At 42.5% G+C, this 22,396-nt stretch overlaps 1 protein-coding gene, 1 long non-coding RNA gene and 1 pseudogene across 4 annotated transcripts; 1 reads left to right on the forward strand and 2 right to left on the reverse strand.

Moving 5' to 3' along the window:
• Positions 1-450: 450 nt before the first annotated feature.
• TAGAP (T cell activation RhoGTPase activating protein) lies at positions 451-11,858 on the reverse strand. Its single transcript, XM_010381527.2, has 10 exons — positions 11,585-11,858; positions 10,816-10,900; positions 10,674-10,727; positions 10,293-10,359; positions 8,782-8,948; positions 7,923-8,084; positions 7,291-7,400; positions 5,093-5,288; positions 4,091-4,205; positions 451-3,102 (listed from the first exon to the last, which is right to left on the reverse strand). Exons 2-10 carry the CDS (start codon positions 10,840-10,842, stop codon positions 1,805-1,807), a joined length of 2,196 nt encoding a protein of 731 aa, XP_010379829.1. The 5' UTR covers positions 10,843-10,900; positions 11,585-11,858; the 3' UTR covers positions 451-1,804.
• LOC115896867 lies at positions 7,306-10,450 on the forward strand. 2 transcript variants are annotated; one of them, XR_004056772.1, is made up of 3 exons: positions 7,306-7,432; positions 8,493-9,382; positions 9,504-10,450. It is a non-coding gene; the product is annotated as an uncharacterized LOC115896867 (long non-coding RNA). The 2 variants fall into 2 exon arrangements; XR_004056771.1 differs by having other exon boundaries at positions 8,493-9,758.
• A 2,271-nt stretch (positions 11,859-14,129) lies between the features above and the next one.
• On the reverse strand, positions 14,130-17,345 carry LOC115897030 (annotated as a pseudogene). Its single transcript, XR_004056985.1, has 2 exons — positions 17,286-17,345; positions 14,130-14,552 (listed from the first exon to the last, which is right to left on the reverse strand). The product of XR_004056985.1 is annotated as a 60S ribosomal protein L39 pseudogene (transcript).
• Positions 17,346-22,396: the final 5,051 nt, after the last annotated feature.

Consider the following 22,396-nt stretch of genomic DNA (forward strand, 5'->3'; position numbering starts at 1 on the left):
GTATTTTTATTTTATTTATTATTTTAATTTGTTGAGACCGAGTCTCACTCTGTCACCCCAACTGGAGTACAGTGGCATGATCTCAGCTCACTGCAACCTCTGCTTTCCGGATTTAAGTGATTCTCCTGCCTCAATCTCCCAAGTAGCTGGGACTACAGGTGCCCACCACCACACCTGGCTACGTTTTGTATTTTTAGTAGAGATGGGGTTTCACCATGTTGGCCAGGCTGGTCTCAAACTCCTGATCTCAAATGATCTGCCCACCTCGGCCTCCCAAAGTGCTGGGATTACAGGCATGAGCCACCACACCCGGCCCATCAATAAAGTATTTTTAATATTAGGTCTGAGTGTGCTGCCTTGAGCAGTCTATTTACAACATTATTAACTTTGCACAACATTATTCATAAATCATCTCTGAAAAGACTCAACACAACATATTTCTATAACAAATCAGAAGCATGTATGATATTTTATTTTAAAAAGTTGATGAAATAAGGAAAATTGAAGTCCAGCATCTCAAAGATACTGGATAAATATCTTAATAATTGAGCAGTAAAGTTCTAATACATTACAAACATTTTACCATTATGTTTGCCAATAATTAAGCAAAGTGAGCATCATAAGAATGAGATGATATGTAAAATTACTGGAAAGTTTAATTCACTAGAAATGAGAAATTTTACATTTATTATATTATCCTTTATTTGTGTACTAAATTTTTCTGGCAGAATGACTGCTTGCTGACAAGAAAGTGGCTTAAAGTAGGTTCTTTTTTATGGTTTTGCAAATTCTGGAGAACAGAGACTGCTTCTTCCTAAACAAGATCTCCAGTCTTGCTATTAGTCTAGAATAGTGAATATATATTCAATAAATGCTTGTTGAGTGAACCAATATGTGAATGATTTTCTTGGTGGATTTCTATTAATCGAGGGAAAGGAAGGAACATGTCAATAAAAAAATGAACATTTTTACTTTCAAATAAGGAAGGCAATTTATTGTAGTGAAATTACTTTGAGGTTTTATATATGACCCCCAATGCATATATAAAATCATTTACCTCCACACTATAGGATAGGACATCATGAACTACAAAGAAACTCAAAGTGCTGTAGATGAGTTAATATTGATATAATACATTTTTATTAATTTACCCAAATTTAATTGGATGATTGAAAGGCCAGGTTGAAGTGTTTTTCATGAGTTTTGCTATGACCTCTGCTTTTGCTGGAGTTTTTAATGCCTTTGATGGCTCCAGATGCTCAACTCTGTTCCTTGCAGTCTGTTCCTTTCATCTATGGTGGTGATTAGTTACTGCAAGGCTGCTTATGTGGAGTAATATATAGTTTACTCTGGTATACAGTAAACTTACCAGGAGTTTAAACACTTCTCCCTAAATGGAGTTTGTGGAAAATGTGAAAACTGTCATGACATTTGAGGCCACATTATAAAAGCGAAGATAATTTTTAAACACTAACAAAGAGAAAAGTGCCCCAGGAAGCAAGGAACAGCAATGTACTTCACTGCAAATCCACAAATGTATGCAGGGATTATTAGACATTCTTTGCACCTAACACCTTATCTATAATACATTTTATACATTTGTTACATATTGCACAAATCCGGGTACACACAGACTATCTGATGCACCACGGCCATGGTGTAGCTATCCTCACTGAGGAGGGCTTTGCACAACGTTCTAAAGGAGCTTATTCAAGACCTTTTAAAACCACAATCTAAAGGCAGTTCTTTACAAGTCTCATATTTACAGATAGCACAAGCTATGGCATGGCGTATGGCCTCCCTCCTAAATATACGATTCTTTGGCATATTGGAACTGGTCAGCCTCAAAGACCGGCTGGCTACATCGTCGCATGAGACAGTCCCGCTTATTCCTCTGCATGGACTCAGAGATGGTCCTCAGCGGGAGGAGCTCAGGTCTCCCTGGGCCAGACACGTGCCCCAGAGAGTCCCAAGAAGCATGGATAGTTCTGCTCTGTTTCCATCGCTCAGGCAGGGGAGAGAGTTCGTGGCCAGGGAGCGGCTCTTTGCTGTCCCTGTGTCTTGAGTCCCCTGTGTGGTGAGCTGGTGGAAGAGGGGGTAGGAGGGAGTCGACCTCCAGCATCCTTGCCCTCATGCTCCGCACGGTCATGCTCCCCACGGTCTGGCTCCCGTAGGCCGCAAGTCGGGCTGCAGGGCCCTGCATGGCCTCTTCATAAGAGGGTGGGCTTCCAGGCCTCTCCCAGTCAGCTCCCTGGAACACATCATCCACCGAGAGGGCGTGGGGTCTCAGGCAGAAGCCGCGGGTTGTTTGATTGTGGGTTTCAGACCCATTTTCCTGCACGATTCGGCCGGCAAGCTGGCTTTCCTTTCTAACACCCCTTGGGACTTGGTCCCTGGTAAAGTCTTGCGATTTCCCAGACCCTGTGCTGAGGTTTCTGGTCAACACTTTTTTGTGAGGGGCAAAGGAGAAAGACATGGAGTGCTTTTTAATTTCTCTGCTGGGCTTGCCTTTTTCTGTCTTTGTGGTGAAAGACTGATGTCTGCTGAAGAAATTTCTTTTGGGACTGGAAGGAGAAGCCACAGGCGAGCTGTCAGAGGACGCGTCCAGCGAGCTGCTGGAGAAGGCTTTGGGAACCAGTACCCTTGGGAGCACCGAACCCGGGGTCAAGTTCTTGATCTTCAGGTCCACTGGCCTCTTGGTTTTGCCTTGCACTGCAGGGAAGACCTCCTCTGGAAATGGGTCTTCAGCCTCCTCCCTTTCCAAACGAGAGCCTACCCGGGGCACGTGGAAGTCCCCTTCACTCTTTGTTAGTGTTTGGTTTGTCACCTGGCTCTCAAGGCACTCCTGGGAGGATGGCATGCTGGGCTCTGAGTACCTCCTATCGGGCTGTGCGAGGGAGCTTTTCAGCCTGGCCACGGTGCTCACAATGGGCTCTGGGCTGACCTCTCGGGCATCCTGTGGGCCCCCACTATCAAAGCCAGCAGCTGTGGCCATGGGCACCTGGGGCTGCCTGCTGGGAGAGCTGATGCCACTGCTGCTGTTGGATTCCACATCAGGATCATTGCTGTCGTAGGCTGAGTCATTCTGCAGGGTCGACACATCTGGGGGAAGTCAAGGAGCAGTTGAACATTTGTTTGGGTTTATTTATTTATTTATTTGTATTTGTATTTTTTTTTTTTTTTTTGAGACAGAGTCTCGCTTTGTTGCTCAGGCTGGAGTGCAGTGATGTGATCTCGGCTTACTACAACCTCCTCCTCCTGGGTTCAAGCAGTTCTCCTGCCTCAGCCTCCAGAATAGCTGGGATTACAGGCGCCCGCCACCATGCCTGGCTATTTTTTCTATTTTTAGTAGAGAGGGGGTTTCACCATGTTAGCTAGGCTGGTTTCGAACTCCTGATCTCAGGTGATATGCTTGCCTTGGCCTCCCAAAGTGCTAGGATTACAGGCGTGAGCCACCACGCATGGCCATTCAGGTTCTTTTAGAAATGAACTTTGCTAAAGTTCACCCTGCTCATACCAATCAGAGCACTAGGTGATTTATTAGCAGAACTACTTAGGGGCTTGATATGATAAGAAATGTACCATATGAAAAGTTTGTTTCTTTCTGAATTTATTCTGAGATCAGAAGAAAAATAGGGAAAGGAAATGAGTAAAGGAGAGAGGAAGGAGAGAAAGAGAGGAGAGAATAAGAAAAGAGAGAACAGCATTTCACTGCAAATTTATTGACCTTAATTTTTAAAACTGCTCCTTTTACTGGACCTATTTCCATTGTAATGGAGTCGTATCCCATGAAGTGGAAACAAAAGTTTCTCACCCAACTCCAGAGCTAAAGGTGACTTAGTGAAATCAGCAGTGATTTGCGATAAACACTGGGAAGGGGCAAAGACTATCTGCGGTCTGAGAGGCGCTGCAGGAAAAGCCCGGAGCAGGGTTTTCATGTTTAATGACTTCCTAATGGACTGGAGTCTAGTCTGACTTGGGGATTTGTGAAGGTACCTTCTGCCTCATATATCAGAGATGCTTTACATGACTGGCAGACTGGCATGAACTTTTCCCTACAATCGTAATCAAATGATAGCACATTCCATACCTGAACTGTCAGTGTGCTCCAGGGAGTCAACAGAAGTGATACTGGAATGCACTGGAATGTTCTCCCCAAATATTTCAAAGCAGTTATCAATGAGGAATTCCACCAGTGTCTTCACCTGTGAAGAAAAGTAAGCAATTTGTCAGCTTGAAGACTTTTTTTTTTTTTTTTTTTTAAAGGGAGGTGAGGAAGAATGGGGACACAGTGGAGTCACGTGCCAGAATGAGAACTTGAGATCTTTATGTGTCTGAAAAGAGCATACAGAAATTTGGTAACAATCAGATACTTTTTATTTTTGTGAGACAGGCTCTCACTCTGTCGCCAGGCTGGAGTGCAGTGGCGCGATCTCGGCTCACTGCAACCACCACTTCCCGGGCTCAACCAATTCTCCTGCCTCCGCCTTCCGAGTAGCTGGGACTACAGGCATGTGCCACCAGGCCCAGCTAATTTTTTCTATTTTTAGTGGAGACAGGATTTTGTCATGTTGCCCAGGCTGGTCTCAAACTCCTGAGCTCAGGCAATTCGCCTGCCTCGGCCTCCCAAAATGCTGAGATTACAGATGTGAGCCACCATGCCAACAATCATATACATTAAAGTTAGATACTCATTGGTGTTTTGAGACAAGCATTTTAAATTTAAGAACATACAAAAAATTAAAGTATTAGTAAAATTTTCATTTGAGTAAGTAGTTTCTGAGATCGATAGACTGCTAGACTGTGGCGTACAAAACACAAAAACAAAAGGGCTTTTTTATATCGGGAGAGAGTGATGTAAACACTCGCAGCACTCATCTGTGTCACAGATGACAGAAGACACAGATTTATTCAGTTTCATTAGATACATGTATCTGAGGGAGTGGAAATATGACAAAAGCATTTTGCAGTTTATATTTTCACTGTGATGCTGAGTCAGTTGGAGACATTCAGAAGCATTTTATTGCCTGGATTTGGCAAACAGATGCTGAGATCATAAGTTGGGGATTTCTCATCAGTAACCAGAACAAACCTTGTTGTTCAGGTCCTTCTGGGCTTCAAATGACAGACACTGGTCGTTCTCCAGGGTGAGCATGTTGGGTCCAATGCAGATGGCCAGGTTGCTGGAGTCCATCCTGTTGACCTCAGAGTTCTTGCTGATGAGGTGCAGCACATAGACCAAGTGCTTGAGCAGCAGGAGGTTGGGCCGGGGGAGCTTATCTGCAACCCTGGAATAAAGTGAAGGGATGTTAGTTTTCAAAAAGGCTAATGGTCTTCAGTGTAGCAAACTGAGAGTTTCTGCCGAAACCAGACTTCCTTTAAAATGAGGAAGGTGCATTTTCACAAGTATTATTGTGAAATGCTCATTCAGACACTTCCAGTGGCAACTGACACAGAGTGAGGCTGGTTAACCGCAAGGTCTTGAGGAGCTAAGAAACTGGCCTTTATAATTGGGACACCAATAACCCAGCCCTTTATTATTTATACAGAGCTTAAATTATGAAGCCAATCTGCATTAAAGACCAGAGTTTGCCTATACTTGAAAATTTCTAACACAGTAGATTTTAAATGTTCTTGACACAGAATAAGCATGTGAAGTAATGCATATGTTCATTGGCTTGATTTAGCCATTACACAATGTATAAGTATATATTTCAAAATATGCTGTACATCATAACTATGTAAAATTTTTGTTAATTAAAAATTTTTAATGCTAATGGTTTATTTATGTAAATTTCTCAATAAAAAAGAAACCAACCTAGAAAAAAAAAAAAAAAAAAAAAAAAAAAAAAAAAAAAGAAAATAGTTTTGCTGAGTAATCATTTAGCTGTGTAGAATTTCTTTCTGTTTCTAACACGGCTAGACTGGTTTTCTTACCTTAAAACAAAAACAAACTATAATCACCAAACGAAGATGACACATTTTTACAAAATTCTGAGAAATCTTTATGAAGACTAAATCAGTTTCTTTCTTTTTTTTTTTTTTTGAGACGGAGTCTCACTCTGTCACCCAGGCTGGAGTGAAGTGGCCGGATCTCAGCTCACTGCAAACTCCGCCTCCCAGGTTCACACCATTCTCCTGCCTCAGCCTCCTGAGTAGCTGGGACTATAGGCGCTCGCCACCTCGCCTGGCTAGTTTTTTGTTTTTTGTTTTTTGTTTTTTTGTTTTTTTTTAGTAGAGACAGGGTTTCACCGTGTTAGCCAGGATGGTCTCATTCTCCTGACCTCGTGATCCGCCCATCTCGGCCTCCCAAAGTGCTGGGATTACAGGCTTGAGCCGCTGCGCCCAGCCGACTAAATCAGTTTCTAAGGGCATGTTCATAATAAGGCGGCACTTCAGTCGCAACATTGTTCCTAATGATAAGAAATTAGACTTCTTAAAGTCTCACTTTTTCAAAAAATGAAATGGTGATTCTTTTCATTTCTCAGAAGAAGGAATTATTATAAAAATGCTTTATGTCTAGGTGGAAACTCATGGTGATAATCTTAGAATATTCATTTTGGGACAGACATTTTAATGTCTTCACTTCTATACATATGTCATTGAAAATATTTAGCCATGTGGGACATTATAACATATAGATAGACTTTCATAGGATATGATAACCGTGCTGACATTTCAAAGCTTGGGTTTTAGTATTCTCTAGTCACTAACAGATCACACTTTCCATTGCATATGTTATTATTTTTACTCTCACTGGAATTTATTATACAGTTTTCATTTTGGTTAATTATAAGAGGATTAAATATGCTATGAAATTTTATGAGCAAAACAACCGCCCCCCACCCCAATGCCTGGCTGCATCCTGAGGGATGTTTTATGGGAGAACTGTTGCCTTGCATGACACCAGTCAATGTAGCTTAAAGATAACCCCAAACTCCTACACTTTGCTGGCAAGCCTGTGTTACAGTTTTCAGGTCTGATTTTATCTCACACTTTTTTGAACAGCTTACATTTTTAGACTTCCCTACCTCTTGGGATTTGTGAGGATTGAAATTCACTTCCTACGTTTTGAAGAAATATTTCCTTTCATTTGGCTAAAATTAAAATTCAAAAGTCCAGGGCACCCTCTGGTTTTTATTCTGAGAGTGGACAAGCAATTTCACTCAGATTCCCTAAACATCACAATTCTCATGAAACAGGGACCACGAAGCATTTACAAAGTTGTGTAAAGAATCAGAAGATGGAGGTGATGCGGCCTGGCAATCACTGATGACTTTGATGACTTACTGTTTCAGGGCCTCGATTCTGTCCTCCTCGTCCTGCGACTCCAGAGCGCCCATCCACTCCTCAAAGAGGTCACTTGAAAGTAGCTTCCGGGGGATACTTCTGAGGAAGTCCTGGGGGATGAGAGCGGGCTATTGGCCTATTGGTACTGTATGATGTCCCATGTCCTCGTTTTCACCTGGTTTTCGTTCCATCGCAGGGTGCTTTATGCTTAGCCCATCATAGATTGTGCCCCTTCATTCCTGCATTTGGTTAATCCAGGGAACCCTCTCTGCAACACCCTTGGCCTCTCTGTGACTTTCTAACATCAAGCAGAGTCAGAGGCACCATCCCCAGGTGGGTGTATTCTGAGGGGCCACTGGATTTTGGCATATGGATTCTGCCATGGAACAATCAAATTGCCCGTTGTTGGCAAAGTTTTGGGAGAGCAGAATGCATTGCTTTCTGTTGGAATCTGAGGTCACAGAAACAGAGGTGCTTACTAAATAAATAAATAAAGGGCTTAATGAAAAAAAATTAAGCTCCAAGATCAGTGTACCTTGCTGTGTGGAGAGAAGAGCCTATTTCTTACATCCTGAGAACGAGTGTGCCAGGACCCCTTGGCAGGTTATTTGGCGCAAGCGTGTTGAACTCACCTTAAAGACCACAGCAAGGAGGTGCACAGGGAGGCTTTCCAGATCCACCACATCCCCAGAGTTGAGCTCCTCCTTCAGCTCCTTGCGGGCTTTCTCATTGGCTGCTCTCCTGAATATCCCTTCCGTTGAAGGGCCTTTAAGGCATAGAATAGTGAGAATGTCCTAAAGGAAACAGCAATAGGAACAGGAAAGGGTTACCCTTGGTTCGAAGATACACACTGTACTGCTACTAATGCATGAAGATCTATGCTTAGGCTGCAGAAAGAATTAAAATAATGTGCATGAACAGTTTCTAACTTTGCTTGTCATAAAATATCATCTCCCTAAAAGTTAGTTATCTTCTCTAGTATACTGAGATAGTCTTACCAGGAATATTAATGTCAGATTTTGCTTTCAGTTCAGTTGCTATCAATGGCCTTCCTCAACCCTGCTATTTTTCTAAGAGGAGGCAAATTGTGAAAGCTCTAATTTTGCACTTTCTAAAATCACTTTGGAGCTCTCTCATTTCAAATACTTCCATATGAACATTGGATTTTGGGTCACAAAGTCTATATTCTGTTTCCCCTTTAGACTTTTCAGAAGCTACAAATCTTCAGCATTCTTCACTCTGTGAAGTCAGAGAAATGGAGGGACCATAGCTCTGAGCTCATTGGTAAATACAACTAATTTCAATTTCTGGAATGGAAGCAGTCAGATATTCTTCTAACTGCATGCGTATGTGGGAGTGCCATGTCGAAGAGTGGAAAATATGGAAGATCAGTCCCTACAAACTTCACAGGAGAATGACATTCAGAATTCCCGAGTATTTTGCATGTCCAGCTGAAAACCGAAGTAGGTTTATGAGAAAATGCATGCCTACCTGGATGGGTCTGGGGAGTGTGTCGCTGCCACCACAGATAATTGACAAGGGCTGATCAAATAGTGATGCTTTCAAGTCTGTCTCCAAAGCCCCAGAAAAATCTGATGCAGGGGAGAGCCTTCTCATGAGAAAGGGCCAGGACAGCACCTTCTTTCTCTTCTTAACTTCTACAGCCAAGAAAACAAGGCAACGAGAAAAATTAGACTGCAGTGTTAATAAGCAAAGATCCAGGTAAGAAAATGGGTATTGTTGGCCACATAATGTGGTCGATAGTATATGCCATGTGAGAAAAATAATTTTGAAAACTTAAGAAAGCAAAGGGCGTGAATCTTAATCTAGAAAAACCAACCGATAAACAACCACACTGTTACCAGGGCAACCAGTTCCCTAAACAGCAACACCAGGGTTCCTCTAAGCCTCCACCTTTCCTGTTTTCACTCTTTCCAGCTGTTTGCTACAGAAAATTAGCAAAACCTAACTGTGTAGATCATAAACAACCATCTTAACTTACTGGCCTGAATAACTATAGAGGAAATTTCTGATATGAAACAGATTATTTTGATTTCCTCCTTTAATTGGCGAAGAAAACGAAACTTAAAAGGTGAGGAAGTGACTTGCTCAGTATCTCTTCGAAGGCACATAGCAGGGCTGGCTCCAGCCCTTTGCAGCCTCGCAGGCACTACATAGCCACTAGAGAGAGCTAACACCATTCTTCCTTCCAGGTGACTGGTCACCTGGGTTTTCCAGGTCGCTGCTTTAGGACAGAGGCAAATACGAATTGCTGCAGGAAGGCTTGAACCTACATCTGGCAACTGGAAATTATCAGCAAAACATTATCAAGATATTCTGTCCTTCCGAAATCCACAAGATGTGTGTGCAATGGATATTGCAATCTCAAGTTTCCTTATTTCTTTTCTTTTCCTTCCTTCCTTCTCCTTTTTTTTTTAACTAATTATAAAGGCTATATTTTCTAAATGTATTGGCATATGTTTCTGTACATTTTAGATTGGCAAGTGGAAGCGTGATGAGAAAGAAGTGGCCTGTCTTTATGGTTCAGGAGAACTGGGTCAGGGTTACGCTGTAATGAAATGCATTATGAAAAATAATTGAGAGCGAATGGTGGATCCTTTGGGATTTGAGATCAGCAACAGTTGCTTCATAGGCTCTTGGATGCATTCTCCATAACAGAAGGAAGAAAATGGAAAAGACACTGTATGTTTTCAAATGTGTGCATGCTAATTGTCGAAACATACATGGCCAGGAGATGGAACCGCATTAAAAACCCTTGGCAGAACTGGGGGATTCTGTATGGAGAGGCTCTTTCCGCTCCCAGCACTCCCGGCTCTAGTGAGTTGGAGCATACCTGCCGTTTAAGGGTTAATGTTCTGCGGTCTTTAAGAGAACACTTATACAAAAAAATTCCTAGTAGAGTAAAATCGCTGTGGTTTTGCAAACCAAGAACACTGGTTGTTAGCACTTACATAAAAGATCAGTATGTTTTCAAAACTCACCAATGAGCTGGCAAATACTGTCTTCACTCTCACATGATGCCAACAGGGGATGCTCCTTGATATCACCCTAAAAACATTTTTATTTCAGTTAAATATAGTGACTGAAGAAACCTATCGAGTCTTTCCCCACAAAACACACATACAACATTTTATTCATATTAAAAATGAAGTCAGTAGAGTGTACTGATGTTTTTTTAGCTTCTAGAAGCAATATTAAAGTCTTGATTGTCATCATATAAGATCCTAATTAATGTGTTTAATTTACTACATGTGTGATGTTAGTTTACTACCCTGATAATTATTCAACCCAAATAATATTCAATAAAACACAGTTTTCCACCTCACAGTACAGATAAAAAGTTTCAAAAATTGCTTTCTTACCTCTGATTGACATTCGATTAGTGTCTCCATATTACTGGCATTTAGTGTTTTTGACTAAAAGAGGAGAAATAAAATTAGGTAAATATCTTTTGGCCCTTGCCTCTAGGAAACGTGAATTAATAAATGTGAGAGCGTCACTCACAGCATTGTGGCTGCTTCTCAGCTTCATCAGTATTGGGACTGACTGTCCAGGGGTGAATTTCACTCCTGTGCGGCTGTGGCTCTGTCTACAACGAATCATATGGAAAGGAGTTAAGAGGAACACATAGTAGGTTGACCACTTTCAGCACCACTTTGCCAAAGCACAGAGTTTGGAACTATTTATTTATTTGTTTTTCTATTTTGCTACGTTTTCAATTGCCTTTACTTTGGAAAAGAAACTATTACATAGACAAGTTTTCATTTAAAGTCAGTTCTGTGTTCCCAGATGTCGTAAGTTGTTAAGAACAGCATCTGAACACAATTATTTCTAAATTATTTAAGCCAACTATCTTTACCATTCTAAACGTTGTTACCAATTTATTCCATTCCCATTAAGAGATAATTTGGATATCAATTACATTAACATTTTAAATTAACATTAACATTAACTTTTTTGGGGGAGTCCTCACTATATGCCAGCTATCGTAGTAGGTGCTTTGCATGGATTTTCTTATCTAATCCAAAAAGGAAAAAAAAAATATATCCCCAGGATGCTATAATAGTAAACATGAAACAAAGACAACATTTATAGAATCCCTGCACCAAAAAGGTGCAGCCTTCACGTTGAAGCAAAGCTTTCTTTGTCCTGAGACTTTATAAAGTGAGCAGATATTCCACGGGATAGCTGTTTTCTGTTGCCTGTGATCTGAGTGACCTGTGACTGGTGAGGCAGCCTGCAATTTCTAGGCATGTTAATATATAGTACTTACCCTCGGAGGGTCTCTAGCCAGAGTTCTTTTACATCTGGTGAGCTGTAAAGAATGGGAGAAAGAGCATGACACTCTGCTCCTTCTAGTCCACTGGGAGAGAGAGAGACTGAGCTGGTCTCCCTTCACATGCTCTGCATTATAAGCGAGGGGGCGGGCAGGTGGAAATTCAGAATATTACAGATACCGGAAAGAACATCATGGGCTGTCACACAGACGGAGCCAGCCAGACACTGGAGAGCTCTCACTTCCTCATTCCTTTTAGGGCAGCTATGTCTTTTTTTTTTTCTCTTTCACTTCAAAGTAAAAAATCTGTAAACTACTAGGAGTGGAAAAGATGACGTTCAGCCCATAGGTGAAGGCTCTGATTAATGTCATAGGTGGGATGTGTGAACAAGAAATTGTGTTATTCTGTGCATAAACATCACTTTATTTTCTAAAGTGGTAATTTCAAGTGCCTTTTTTTGCATCCTGTTTGGGTGCTGTTCCCCCTCCCACGTGCCATTCGCTCTGTCCACCAGCACCACATGTTGATTAGCATCCCTGGATGTGGGACACTGTTACAGAACCAGAAAGAAACCCAAGACAGTCCCTTCCTTGAGGAACAGTCACCATCCAAAGCCACGTTAGTTTCCTTTGGAAGTAGGAAGAAAACTCCCTCGAGTCAGTTGTCAATACAGTAACCCCCTTCTCCTTTCTGTAACTCCTGGTCAAAAGTATTGATGCTTAATTTACAGTCAGAGCAGCTGTCGTTCTGACATGGAAGGAAAACAAAAATTCCTTTGATCAGACCAATTTAAAGTAGGAAAGAGATGGTGAATTTCATTTGTGGATCACTCCTTCTGCGTAAGAGAATTTCTGATCTTTTCTATAGATCAAGGGCAATATATGAAACCACTCAAATGCCTCAACATGAGAATGGATGCATAAGTTGTGATCCATTCACATAGATAATGAATGTTATATAGCACTGACAATGAACAGCCTATGACTATAGCCAACAATATGGTTGGATCTCACAATATGACGTTGAGCAAAAGAAGCCAGACATCAATTAATTAATGCAAAGCACAAAACTAGCAAAAGTCGTCTGTGCTGTTGGAAGCAAGAGTAGCAGTTTCCCAGAGGGGATGGTAGTGACTTCCCGGGGCCAGCGGGGGTTTGATGATTGTCCATTCTTGATCTGGGTGGTGCTAGGCTTATGTGCACTCTTCCCTATTTATGTTATTTTTCAACAAAAAGTTTTAAAATAACTTGGCTTCATTCATCATCAGCATCTTTCATTTTAAGACTTTTCTGTATTGTCACTTCTATTGTCATTTTACTGAAAGGAGGTGATTATGGGGGCAGACTTTGGGAAAATGAAGCACAGAGAGGTAGAAATTTGCTCTGTAACTCAGCGGCTCAGTGGGGACGTAAGGACAGATCCTGGTTTTCAGACTTCCAGCAGGGTGCTCCCTCTCTTAAAGCCACCACAGTGCCAGAGTTCACCCAGTGTTCCCAGGGCAGCTGTAGAGGCCACCGCTCTTTCAGCATCCCTCTCCTGCCTTTATAAACCTCCAAAGTGAACTCACTGATTTTTTTAAGTGAAAAAGGGCATTTACGCTGTGCCCATCCTAGTGCCAGGTATATAGTAGGTACTAAATAAATAATTTCTGAATATATACATTTCCTTATAAAATAGTCAAAATAGAATATTACTATAATATTCTATATATCATAGTATATTGTGATATCTATTCATTGCTAATATGTATTTTCAAAACTTTTTTTTTCTGACAAATGGACTTCTTAATTTTTGTAAGAAACTTAATGTACTTACTGTTCTTTCTTTCTTTCTTTTTTTTTTCGAGACGGAGTTTCGCTCTTGTCACCCAGGCTGTAGTGCAATGGCATGATCTCAGCTCACTGCAACCTCTGCCTCCCAGGTTCAAGTGATTCTCCTGTCTTAGCCTTCTGAGTAGCTGGGATTACAGGCACGCGCCACCATGCCTGGCTAATCTTTGTATTTTTAGTAGAGGTGGGGTTTCGCCATGTTGGTTGGGCTAGTCTGGAAATCCTGACCTCAGGTGATCCACCCACCTTGGCCTCCCAAAGTGCTGGGATTACAGGCGTGAGCCACTGTGCCTGGCCAAATTGTCTCTTTAAGATTGTTCTTGACGGCCTCTATTGCTACAGGCATTGCCACTCCTGAGAAAGCCACTCCCTAATCAGGTGAAGGCTCCTGGTTATGTAAAAATGGAGCCCACCTTCCAAAAGTTTCCATCTTAAATTCCAGTTCTATCCTGGGAGATACAACTTTCAGATTCCTCTACCATTTCAGATTCATCTACCATTTCAGATTCATCTACCATTCATTCATTTCAGATTCATCTACCATTACCCCCAAAACACCAAACAATGAAATGACTTCAGTGCTGGCATCATCCCAGTGGTTAATGTTCTTTTTAAAAACCACCTATCTTGGCATCTGTCACTAGCTCTGCATCTACCATTCTAAGAGTGGGAGAAGGTGAGTCTTACTGAAAACCTGCATATGCACTAGCTATTTTTTTTTTTTTTTTGAAATGAAAGGCCTCACATATTTATTACTGAACCCAGCCAACCAACGCATTCATAATAGATTCAGAGAGGAAAATACGTCGAACTCTCCAGAGAGTGGTGACATTTTCAGTTTGATATGGTAATGTGATCGTGACCTTCAGACAGCACAAATGTATGTGCCATCTCATGTGCAATTCCTTATAGCCCCAGCTTGGTTCTTCTCCAATGTCTCCTTTTGGAGTTGTACCTTATTTTATTTCCAGTTTTCATCCGAATCCACTGGGGAATGGGACGATTTTGCTTTTGTTTCTTGGCCAGGAATCGCTTAATCCTGAAATTCTTGTGAGAAGACATGGCGAGAAGTGGAGGCAAGAACACACCACGATGGCGGAGAAAGGAAAAGAGGGAGGAAGCAGGCCTGCACTAGCTATTTTTAAAGACTTTATCTCATGTAATTAGCAACACAGCACTCTGAAGTATGTCCTCCTCCCTGTTTTATAGGTGAGACAACTGGGACTCCCCGGGGTCAGTTAACTTGCCCACCGTCACTCAGCCATGTTTAAGCCTTGGTCCTACGTTTGGATCCTAAGTCCAGAGCTCTCTGTATTCTTCCACTCAGAGATAACCCTTCAAATGGATCATTTAGAAACAGAGACAAGATGTTGAGACCTCATATATCAATTTATATCTGAACAACCCAGGTAGATTTTTATGGGGAGTGCTTACCTAGCAGAGAGTTAGATTTAGAGCAAGCTCCTGAAACGAATTTCCTTTTGTCAGTTTCATTAGTAATAATAAATAAACACAATTTACATCTTTTATTTTTGAGACGGAGTTTCACTCTTGTCAGCCCAGGCTGGAGTGCAATGGCAAGATTGCTTCTCACTATAATCTCTGACTCCTGGGTTCAAGCGATTCTCCTGCCTCAGCCTCCTGAGTAGCTGGGATTACAGGCATGTGCAACCACGCCCAGCTAATTTTTGTATTTTCAGTAGAGATGGGGTTTCACCATGTTGGCCAGGCTGGTCTCGAACTCCTGACCTCAGGTGATCCACCTGCCTTGGCCTCCCAAAGTGCTGGGATTGCAGGTGTGAGCCACTGGGCCCAGCCTCAGCATCTTTTAAAATTACATAAGATGAATGGTTTGATGACCTGCAGAAATGGTTACATTGACGAACTTTCCTTTTCCTTCTGGGACCTACCATGCCTAGTTAAGCAACCAGAGAAGGTGCCGAACTATCTAGGATGAAAAGTTAGTAGCAAATATGGCAACAGAAATTAGGGTCCCTACATTTTTTAAAGCAGAAATATGTTTTGGCTCTTCTTATTGACCCAACTGATGGTGGGAAAACCCAGAGGGAGATGCCATCCTTTGGGGTCCCTGGGAGATTTTGACAGTCAACATCTAATGAATAGGTATATTTTGTGACTGAAGGAAGGCCACCATTGTTGGCTGGTGCTGGTGGGGGACTGAGGAAGCGTTCTCCTTCATGACTGTGGCCCCACAGTCATGCATATGGCCCCTACTATGCAAAGAGTTGTGGAGGGCAGGTGCTGCACCCTCACCTCTGAAAATCTCACAGTAATTTTGATTGCAATTTTCCAAACACTAGGAGAAACATTTGTAAATACAGTGCAAAATTTGGAAGCAGTCATGTCAAAAGTTAGAAAAAAAGATGGAAATGTCAGTTTCACTTTTTCCATATTCTTGTCTCCCACACATCTCTTTGAAAAGCAAGCTCACATCACCCTGCATGGTAAGAGTCTTCAGAATGTGGAAAGGAACTTCAATGGCTTTTGCTGGGTTGGGCTGAAGGAAACCCCGGTGAAACCCACATCTGTAAAGATACTTCTCACGGTGGGACTTTCATCGCTTGGGTCCTGGTCACAATCAATTTTTCTGCAAAGAACTGGCTTTGCTTTTCTTGTGTTGAGTCTCTAGGGACAGTGAGTTCTGTTCTGGGGACTGTGACTTCTGTGCTGTGTACATGTGTGCTTTGGAGGGTTACTGGAAGCACCATCGTTCCTTCCCATACTTCCAGGCTCAGTTACCACTTCAGTCTGGACTGTTGTGAACCAGAATATGGAAGTCATTTTCCCCACGTTGTTTACCCAGCTTGCCTGGGAAACACCAACTGGAGAATCAGAGTCCGGCTCTTCATTTTGAACTCACTTTCCCTTTCTTTTCCTGGGACCACCCAGTGATTCAGAGTCCTGCATTCTGTAATGAGATTAATGTCAGCAGTTTCCTGCATTGAAGATTATTTTCCCAAAGAGTTCACAATTTCCTTCAGGACTTCTCCATCACCCCAGTGGCTGGCTACCTAATGACTGATTAATAGGTTGATCTTCTAGAAAGCTCAAATTACAATTTCTGTTTTAAAAAAAGGGCAATCCAGCCTTTTCTCTGATTATCCCTCCTCTCCATCTCCCACTTGTCATATGTTTTAGCCACACAGGCTATTGTTATCCCCTAAAAGTGTGCTTCTGAGTCTCCAGGCCTTTGATAAATTGTTCCCTCCTCCTGGAATGCCGTTCACCCCATCTGCCTTTTGGAATTCTGCCCTTCCCTCGGAATCTAGCCCAAGTCCCATCTCCTTTAAGAAGGGATTTTTCTAGATTGAATTAAACTCCCTTCCCTGGCCCTGTATAGTGGCCACACCCAGTAGACTGTGAGTCTCCAGAAAGCAGGGACACATTTTCATCTTTTATTCTTACAAGTGCCTGGCCTCATATTTTGCACACAGTAGGCATTTGCTATACTTTAATTACTACTAAAATTGTGTGATAAAATGAAACATTTAAATCTCACCATACATTTGCTGGTATTGCAACTCGTTACTCAGACTTTTTGTCACTTAGCCTCTTTGACTGTTTCGTTTCATAGAGAAAGACTACCTCTTTGTCACGCTGTAACAGTGACCGTTGTTGCAGAATTTGATTGAGCTGGAGACATGCTCTCCTTGCACACACCACCTGCTTACGTCAATACCAATGTTGAGGGATTAGACACATGGACTTTCTAGCTCTGTGGTGAGTAAGGAAGTCTCTCCTTAGGTGGACTTGAGTGGCAGCTTCTGTCACTGAATCTGTCAGGAGGGCGTGACCACACCTGTCCAGCTCTCACCTCCAAGGACCAAAGCCTTACCAGTGTTCTCACCTTAGACTTCCTAGTTCCGTCTGCTCTGGGAAGTGTGAACATGAACGTCCCCAGAGCCATGCTCCTCACTGTCTGGAGGCAGAGGAGGACTTAGCATAAAGGACTCAGCGGGCTGGGGAGTCGGTGCTCACTTTGAATGACGGTCTTGGATTCACTAATCTGCAAAGTACCCAACCTGCAGAGTCTTTCATGCGGTGACTTTGGTTATAGCGAATTAGCAATGAAACTCCTTGCCTGCCTCTCCTCTAAGAAACTTCTAGGAAAGTCTGTGGGTGGGGAAGATATACCTGGAAGAGAGATTCTCACCTCTCCGCAGGCCCTGGGCTCACAGATGCGGGCAAGGACTCGGTCTCAGCTACAGTAAATCCAGTTCAGTCCTTTAAGGTCATTTTTTAATTTTTAATTTTATTTTATTTTTCCTGGCAGGAAAAGGGCTGCCTTCTAGGGAACTTCTCAGAGGTTTGCTGGGAGCCTGACATCCCTGAAATAATGTCAAGCATCATTGCATCTTGCAAAATAATTTGCTGTCTCCACAAATGCCTGCATTTCTGCAGCAGTGGAAGCAGACATTTCAGATTTGCTCCCTCAGATCTTTGCAATTATGAATTTATCTTTGTGTTGGAATACAAAATAGGCTCAGCATAAAATAATATTTGAAGAACTCTGTGTTTTCAAAAGCTGACTTGAAAACTAAGAAAGTCTCAAACAAAATGTTCTTTTTAAACTGCCTTCTCCACTTATTGAGATCAAGATGAAGACTTAAAAATAAGACATCCTGAGATTAGGTGATTAGAAGCTGTATGGCTGATGACACAAACTGCTATGGGACCCAGGCATGGCCTCACCTTAGCTGCGTTATCACTGCTATGGGACCCAGGCAGGGCTTCAGCTTAGCTACGTTATCTGTACTGTGGGACCCAGGTAGGGCTTCAGCTTAGCTCTGTTTATCACTTTAAGAACTAAAGAATCTCACTGGGGGTGGTGGCTCACGCCTGTAATCCCAGCACTTTGGGAGGCCAAGGCGGGCAGATCACGAGGTCTGGAGTTTTGAGACCATTCTGGCCAACATGGTGAAACATTGTCTCTAATAAATAAACAAAAAATGATCTGGGCATGGTGGCACGTGCCTGTAGTCCCACCTACTCGGGAGGCTGAGGCAGGTGAATCACTTGAACCCGGGAGGCAGAGGTTGCAGTGAGCCCAGATCGTGCCATTGCACTCCAGCCTGGCAACAGAGTGAGACTCTGTCAAAAAAAAAAAAAAAAAAAAAAAGAACGAAAGAATCTTTTCTTTCTGTTGATATTTTGGCCTGAAAAATTGCACAAAGAAAACATGATGTCAAAAAAAAGCGTGTCAGCAACCCTGAACATCAGTTAACTACAATATGATGTGGTAGGTTATTTTTTTGAAGAAACAAAGAGAAAACTATGCAAGCCGAGGTTCTTTGTTAGCGGTCGACAAAATTCATGTGCGGCATTTGTAAAAATCTGAACCAAAAAAGTAGAAATGGTGGAAAAATGTTTAGTTGGCCCCATGCTTTTAAAATGCCTTTTAAAGATGTATTTACTGTAGTTGACTTTGGTTTTTTTACTGAGCACTTTTTTTCATTTGTCATATGAAAAAAATTATCCAGGGCTTTTCCCTCCCTGTGTAAATTTTAAAAAAGAAAAGTATTTGTTATTTTGAATGTGTGTGGTCTCCTTCTCAAATACTGTGCCTTATTTGGTGTCTCCTAAGAAAAGCTTTCAGTGATGCCCTCCTGAGGCGGCCCCTGCTCCTCGGGGTTGGGGAGCGTGGCCACTAGGCATGCAGCTCCTGCTAGAGGAAGAAGTAAAGGGGTCTCCACCCTGAAGACAAACTCTCACCTGGCCGGAGTGGGCTTGTCAGTGCTCAGGGCAGTGTGTTCATTGGTGGCTTCACATCTGATTTTCACCTTTTCGCCCAGGTTCAGCTACCAACAATTTAGCAAGTCCTAATGCTTTGTGGCTGGATCTGTTGAGCGCTTTCTTTTCCTGGCAACTGTAACCTTCCTGATGCACTAGTCCAGACTCATTCTGATTTAGACTCTAGGACCAGTCCCAGGGAAAGGTTTAAAGCTAGTGTCATCTTCTATGTGAAAAGACTTTGGGCAGAGGGGCAAGGGAAAGGCACGTAATTTTTGCAAGCCTGATGCAGCCTCCTAGGCTCTTCTTACAGAAAAAAGAATCAGAAGATTTCTCCTTCTGCTTTTGCATCATAAAACATTATACAACACACTAGAAAGCATTATATATATGTGTGTGTGTGTATATATATTTACACATATATAATTTTTTGTTTTTGAGATGGAGTCTCGCTCTGTTGCCCAGGCTGGAGTGCAGTGATATGATCTCGGTTCACTGCAACCTCTGCCTCCTGGTTCAAGCAGTTCTCTGCCTTAGCCTCCCAAGTAGCTGGGATTACAGGCACCCGCCACCACACCTGGCTAATTTTTGTATTTTTAGTACTGACGAGATTTCACCATCTTGGCCAGGCTGGTCTTGAACTCCTGACCTCATGATCCATCTGCCTCGGCCTCCCAAAGTGCTGGGATTACAGGCGTGAGCCACCATGCCCAGCTATGATACATATTTTTAAAAATTTCCGTATCTTTCCTAAGTTTGCATATGTTAACTGGAAAACTGAGCCCAGAAGCCCTTTCTCTGAGTTGTAGCCTTTGTGAGATCTTCCCTAAATCTCAAACAGCAATCATTTCTCAAATGTGCAGTGCAGTGCAGTGCTGCTCCAACTTGATCGTGTATCAGAATCACCTGGAGGTTCATTGAAACCCAGACTGTGGCCTCCACCTTGGAGCGTCTGATTCAGCAGGTCTCGGGAGAGGCCTGAAAATGTGCATTTGTGGAGTACCCAGTGACGCTGATGCAGCTGGTCTGAGGGCCACACTCTGAAGGATGACTGAAAGCACAGTAAGACCTCATTTAATGTCATCCATAGGTTCTTGGAAACTGTGACTCTAAGCGAATCAACATATAATGAAAACAATTTTCCCATAGGCTAACTGATGATATAAACAAGAGTCAAGTTCCTGTGGCATATTTCTGGTCACAAAAGGATCACTGAACTTCTAAATAAAGACCCAGAACACTTCAAATATTAAACATTGAAATAAGTGTGAGCTATACATACATTTAGGAAAGATGAATAAAAACAAAGAGAATCATTATTTACCTGCTCATTCCACTTCAGGGCCTGGGGTGACAAGAGACTATCCTGGCGGCTCAGCTGCCATCCCATCTCAGGGCACACTCACACACGCACCCAAGCTCACTCACCCTGGGAGATGTAGACACACCTAACAGCACAGCTTTGGGATGTGGGAGGAAACCAGAGCACCCAGAGGAGACCCATGTGGACGTTGGGAGAGCACGGAAATTCCACACCGAGAGTGACCCCAGCCAGGAAGAAATTGTTTTTCTTCATCCATGTGATAATGAAATGACATTGAACAAAATGATGTTATTTGAGGACCTGCTGTATCATGAAAAAGTAAAAAGTAAAATGCATTTTATATATTCCTGCTTCCTGGCTTTGGAGTAGTTTATTTAATGGCATTTTTATAATCACTAGGTTATTCCACGATTCTTTGCTAGCTTTCACATTCTATCTTTCTATCTTGCCCGTTGAAATTAGACTGCAGGACCTTAAATTGAAGAAATTCATTCTTAAACCCCAAGACAAGCCTGGAGCACACAGTATGAAGTACACAAATATCCATTTTTAAGAATGAGTAAAACAGACACCCAGCCTGAAGCTGGACTTCTGCTTTTTTGGATGTTTGGACACACTTCTGTTTCTGATTGCTATGCTCAACCCTGTTTTCCCAGACAAAAGTTGAGGGCTACTCCACAGGAATTGTTTACACTTTTCTGTTGAGAATAAGCCCAAGACCTTTTACTAGGTGGCTAAACAGAGATAAGGCATCTACCGCTTGGCCCACTTAGTTAGAGCCCTGAGATCTAACTCAACAGAGGCTTTGCTAATTTTACTTAATTTTTTCAAATAAGTGGTATTTCCCTGTTGATGACTCACTTCCAATGGCCTGGATTAAGGAAGCCAAATAGACCACCAGATGCACAAGCTTGTCTTGAACCTAAGAGACAGCTGTATGTTCACAGGGCATCTGTTTTTGGTGAGAGAGCTCAGCTCTCTACAAATGTCCCTTGGAAAATCCCTAAACACTTGAGAGTGAGCTTCCTTGACCACCACCTACAAGCACACTCGGTGTGTGTGTGTGTGTGTGTGTGTGTGTATGTATAACATTATCCTTTCATGACACATGTTTACCATGCACAGATGACCAGGTCAACAGAGTAAATAAGGCATTAGTTGAATCTCTCTGCCAATTGAGAAAAGGCAGTTTCAAGTTTAAATATCAGCTCTTCTCAAACTTGGCTGCACATGAGAATTCCCTGGGAAGCTTTTTAAGAATAATCAATGCCCACGCCTAATCTTTTACCAATAAAATGGAAATTTCTGGAGATGGGATTTCAGGATTTAAAAAAATTCTCCAGAGAATTCCAACATGCAGCTCAACCAGTGATCTCAGCCACAGTTTTTGGGGTCAACTGATCTGTCAGTTTTATGATGGGATCCTTTTCCACTGTAACCACTGACACTGGGCAATCTTAGAAGCAGCAGGTACGTTCTCCACCTGGGTGGGAAGCTGAGCCTCAGCTTCCCTCCATTGAGCAGTGTCATCTCAGGAGCACTACTTCCCTAACTTACCCCTTCTCACCCACAACGTGAGAGAGCTGAGGTGACTTAGAATCTGCTGCAATCTTGTGGTTAATGAAATGTGGCCATAATTCTTTGCGGCGACTTCTATCAAGACACGGAGTCTACTTCCCCACGTGATGTGAGGCTGCCCTCATGACTTACAGAATGCAGAAAAAAGGATACTGTGTTCCAGTGGCCTCAAAGTTTCCACCTTTGCCCTCTTGAATGCAGCCCTGAGATAGCCATGTGAGGAAACCATACAAGCTTCCTGGAGGATGAGAGACCACGTGGAGGAGAGACAAGGTGCCCAGCCCACAGCCAACACCAACTCTCAGACGTGTGTGTAAGGCCGTCTT

Source organism: Rhinopithecus roxellana, chromosome 4 (assembly GCF_007565055.1).
Source record: "Rhinopithecus roxellana isolate Shanxi Qingling chromosome 4, ASM756505v1, whole genome shotgun sequence".
NCBI lineage: Eukaryota > Metazoa > Chordata > Mammalia > Primates > Cercopithecidae > Rhinopithecus > Rhinopithecus roxellana.

Bases quoted from the DNA above. Each gene is read 5' to 3' on its own strand.
- TAGAP (XM_010381527.2), bottom strand. From the start codon at position 10,842: ATGAAGCTGAGAAGCAGCCACAATGCT. The intron at 8,949-10,292 runs GTGAGTTTTGAA...TCTTGGCTGTAG, and splicing joins CAGTATTTGCCAGCTCATTG to AAGTTAAGAAGAGAAAGAAG. The intron at 7,401-7,922 runs GTGAGTTCAACA...CTCATCCCCCAG, and splicing joins TCCTTGCTGTGGTCTTTAAG to GACTTCCTCAGAAGTATCCC.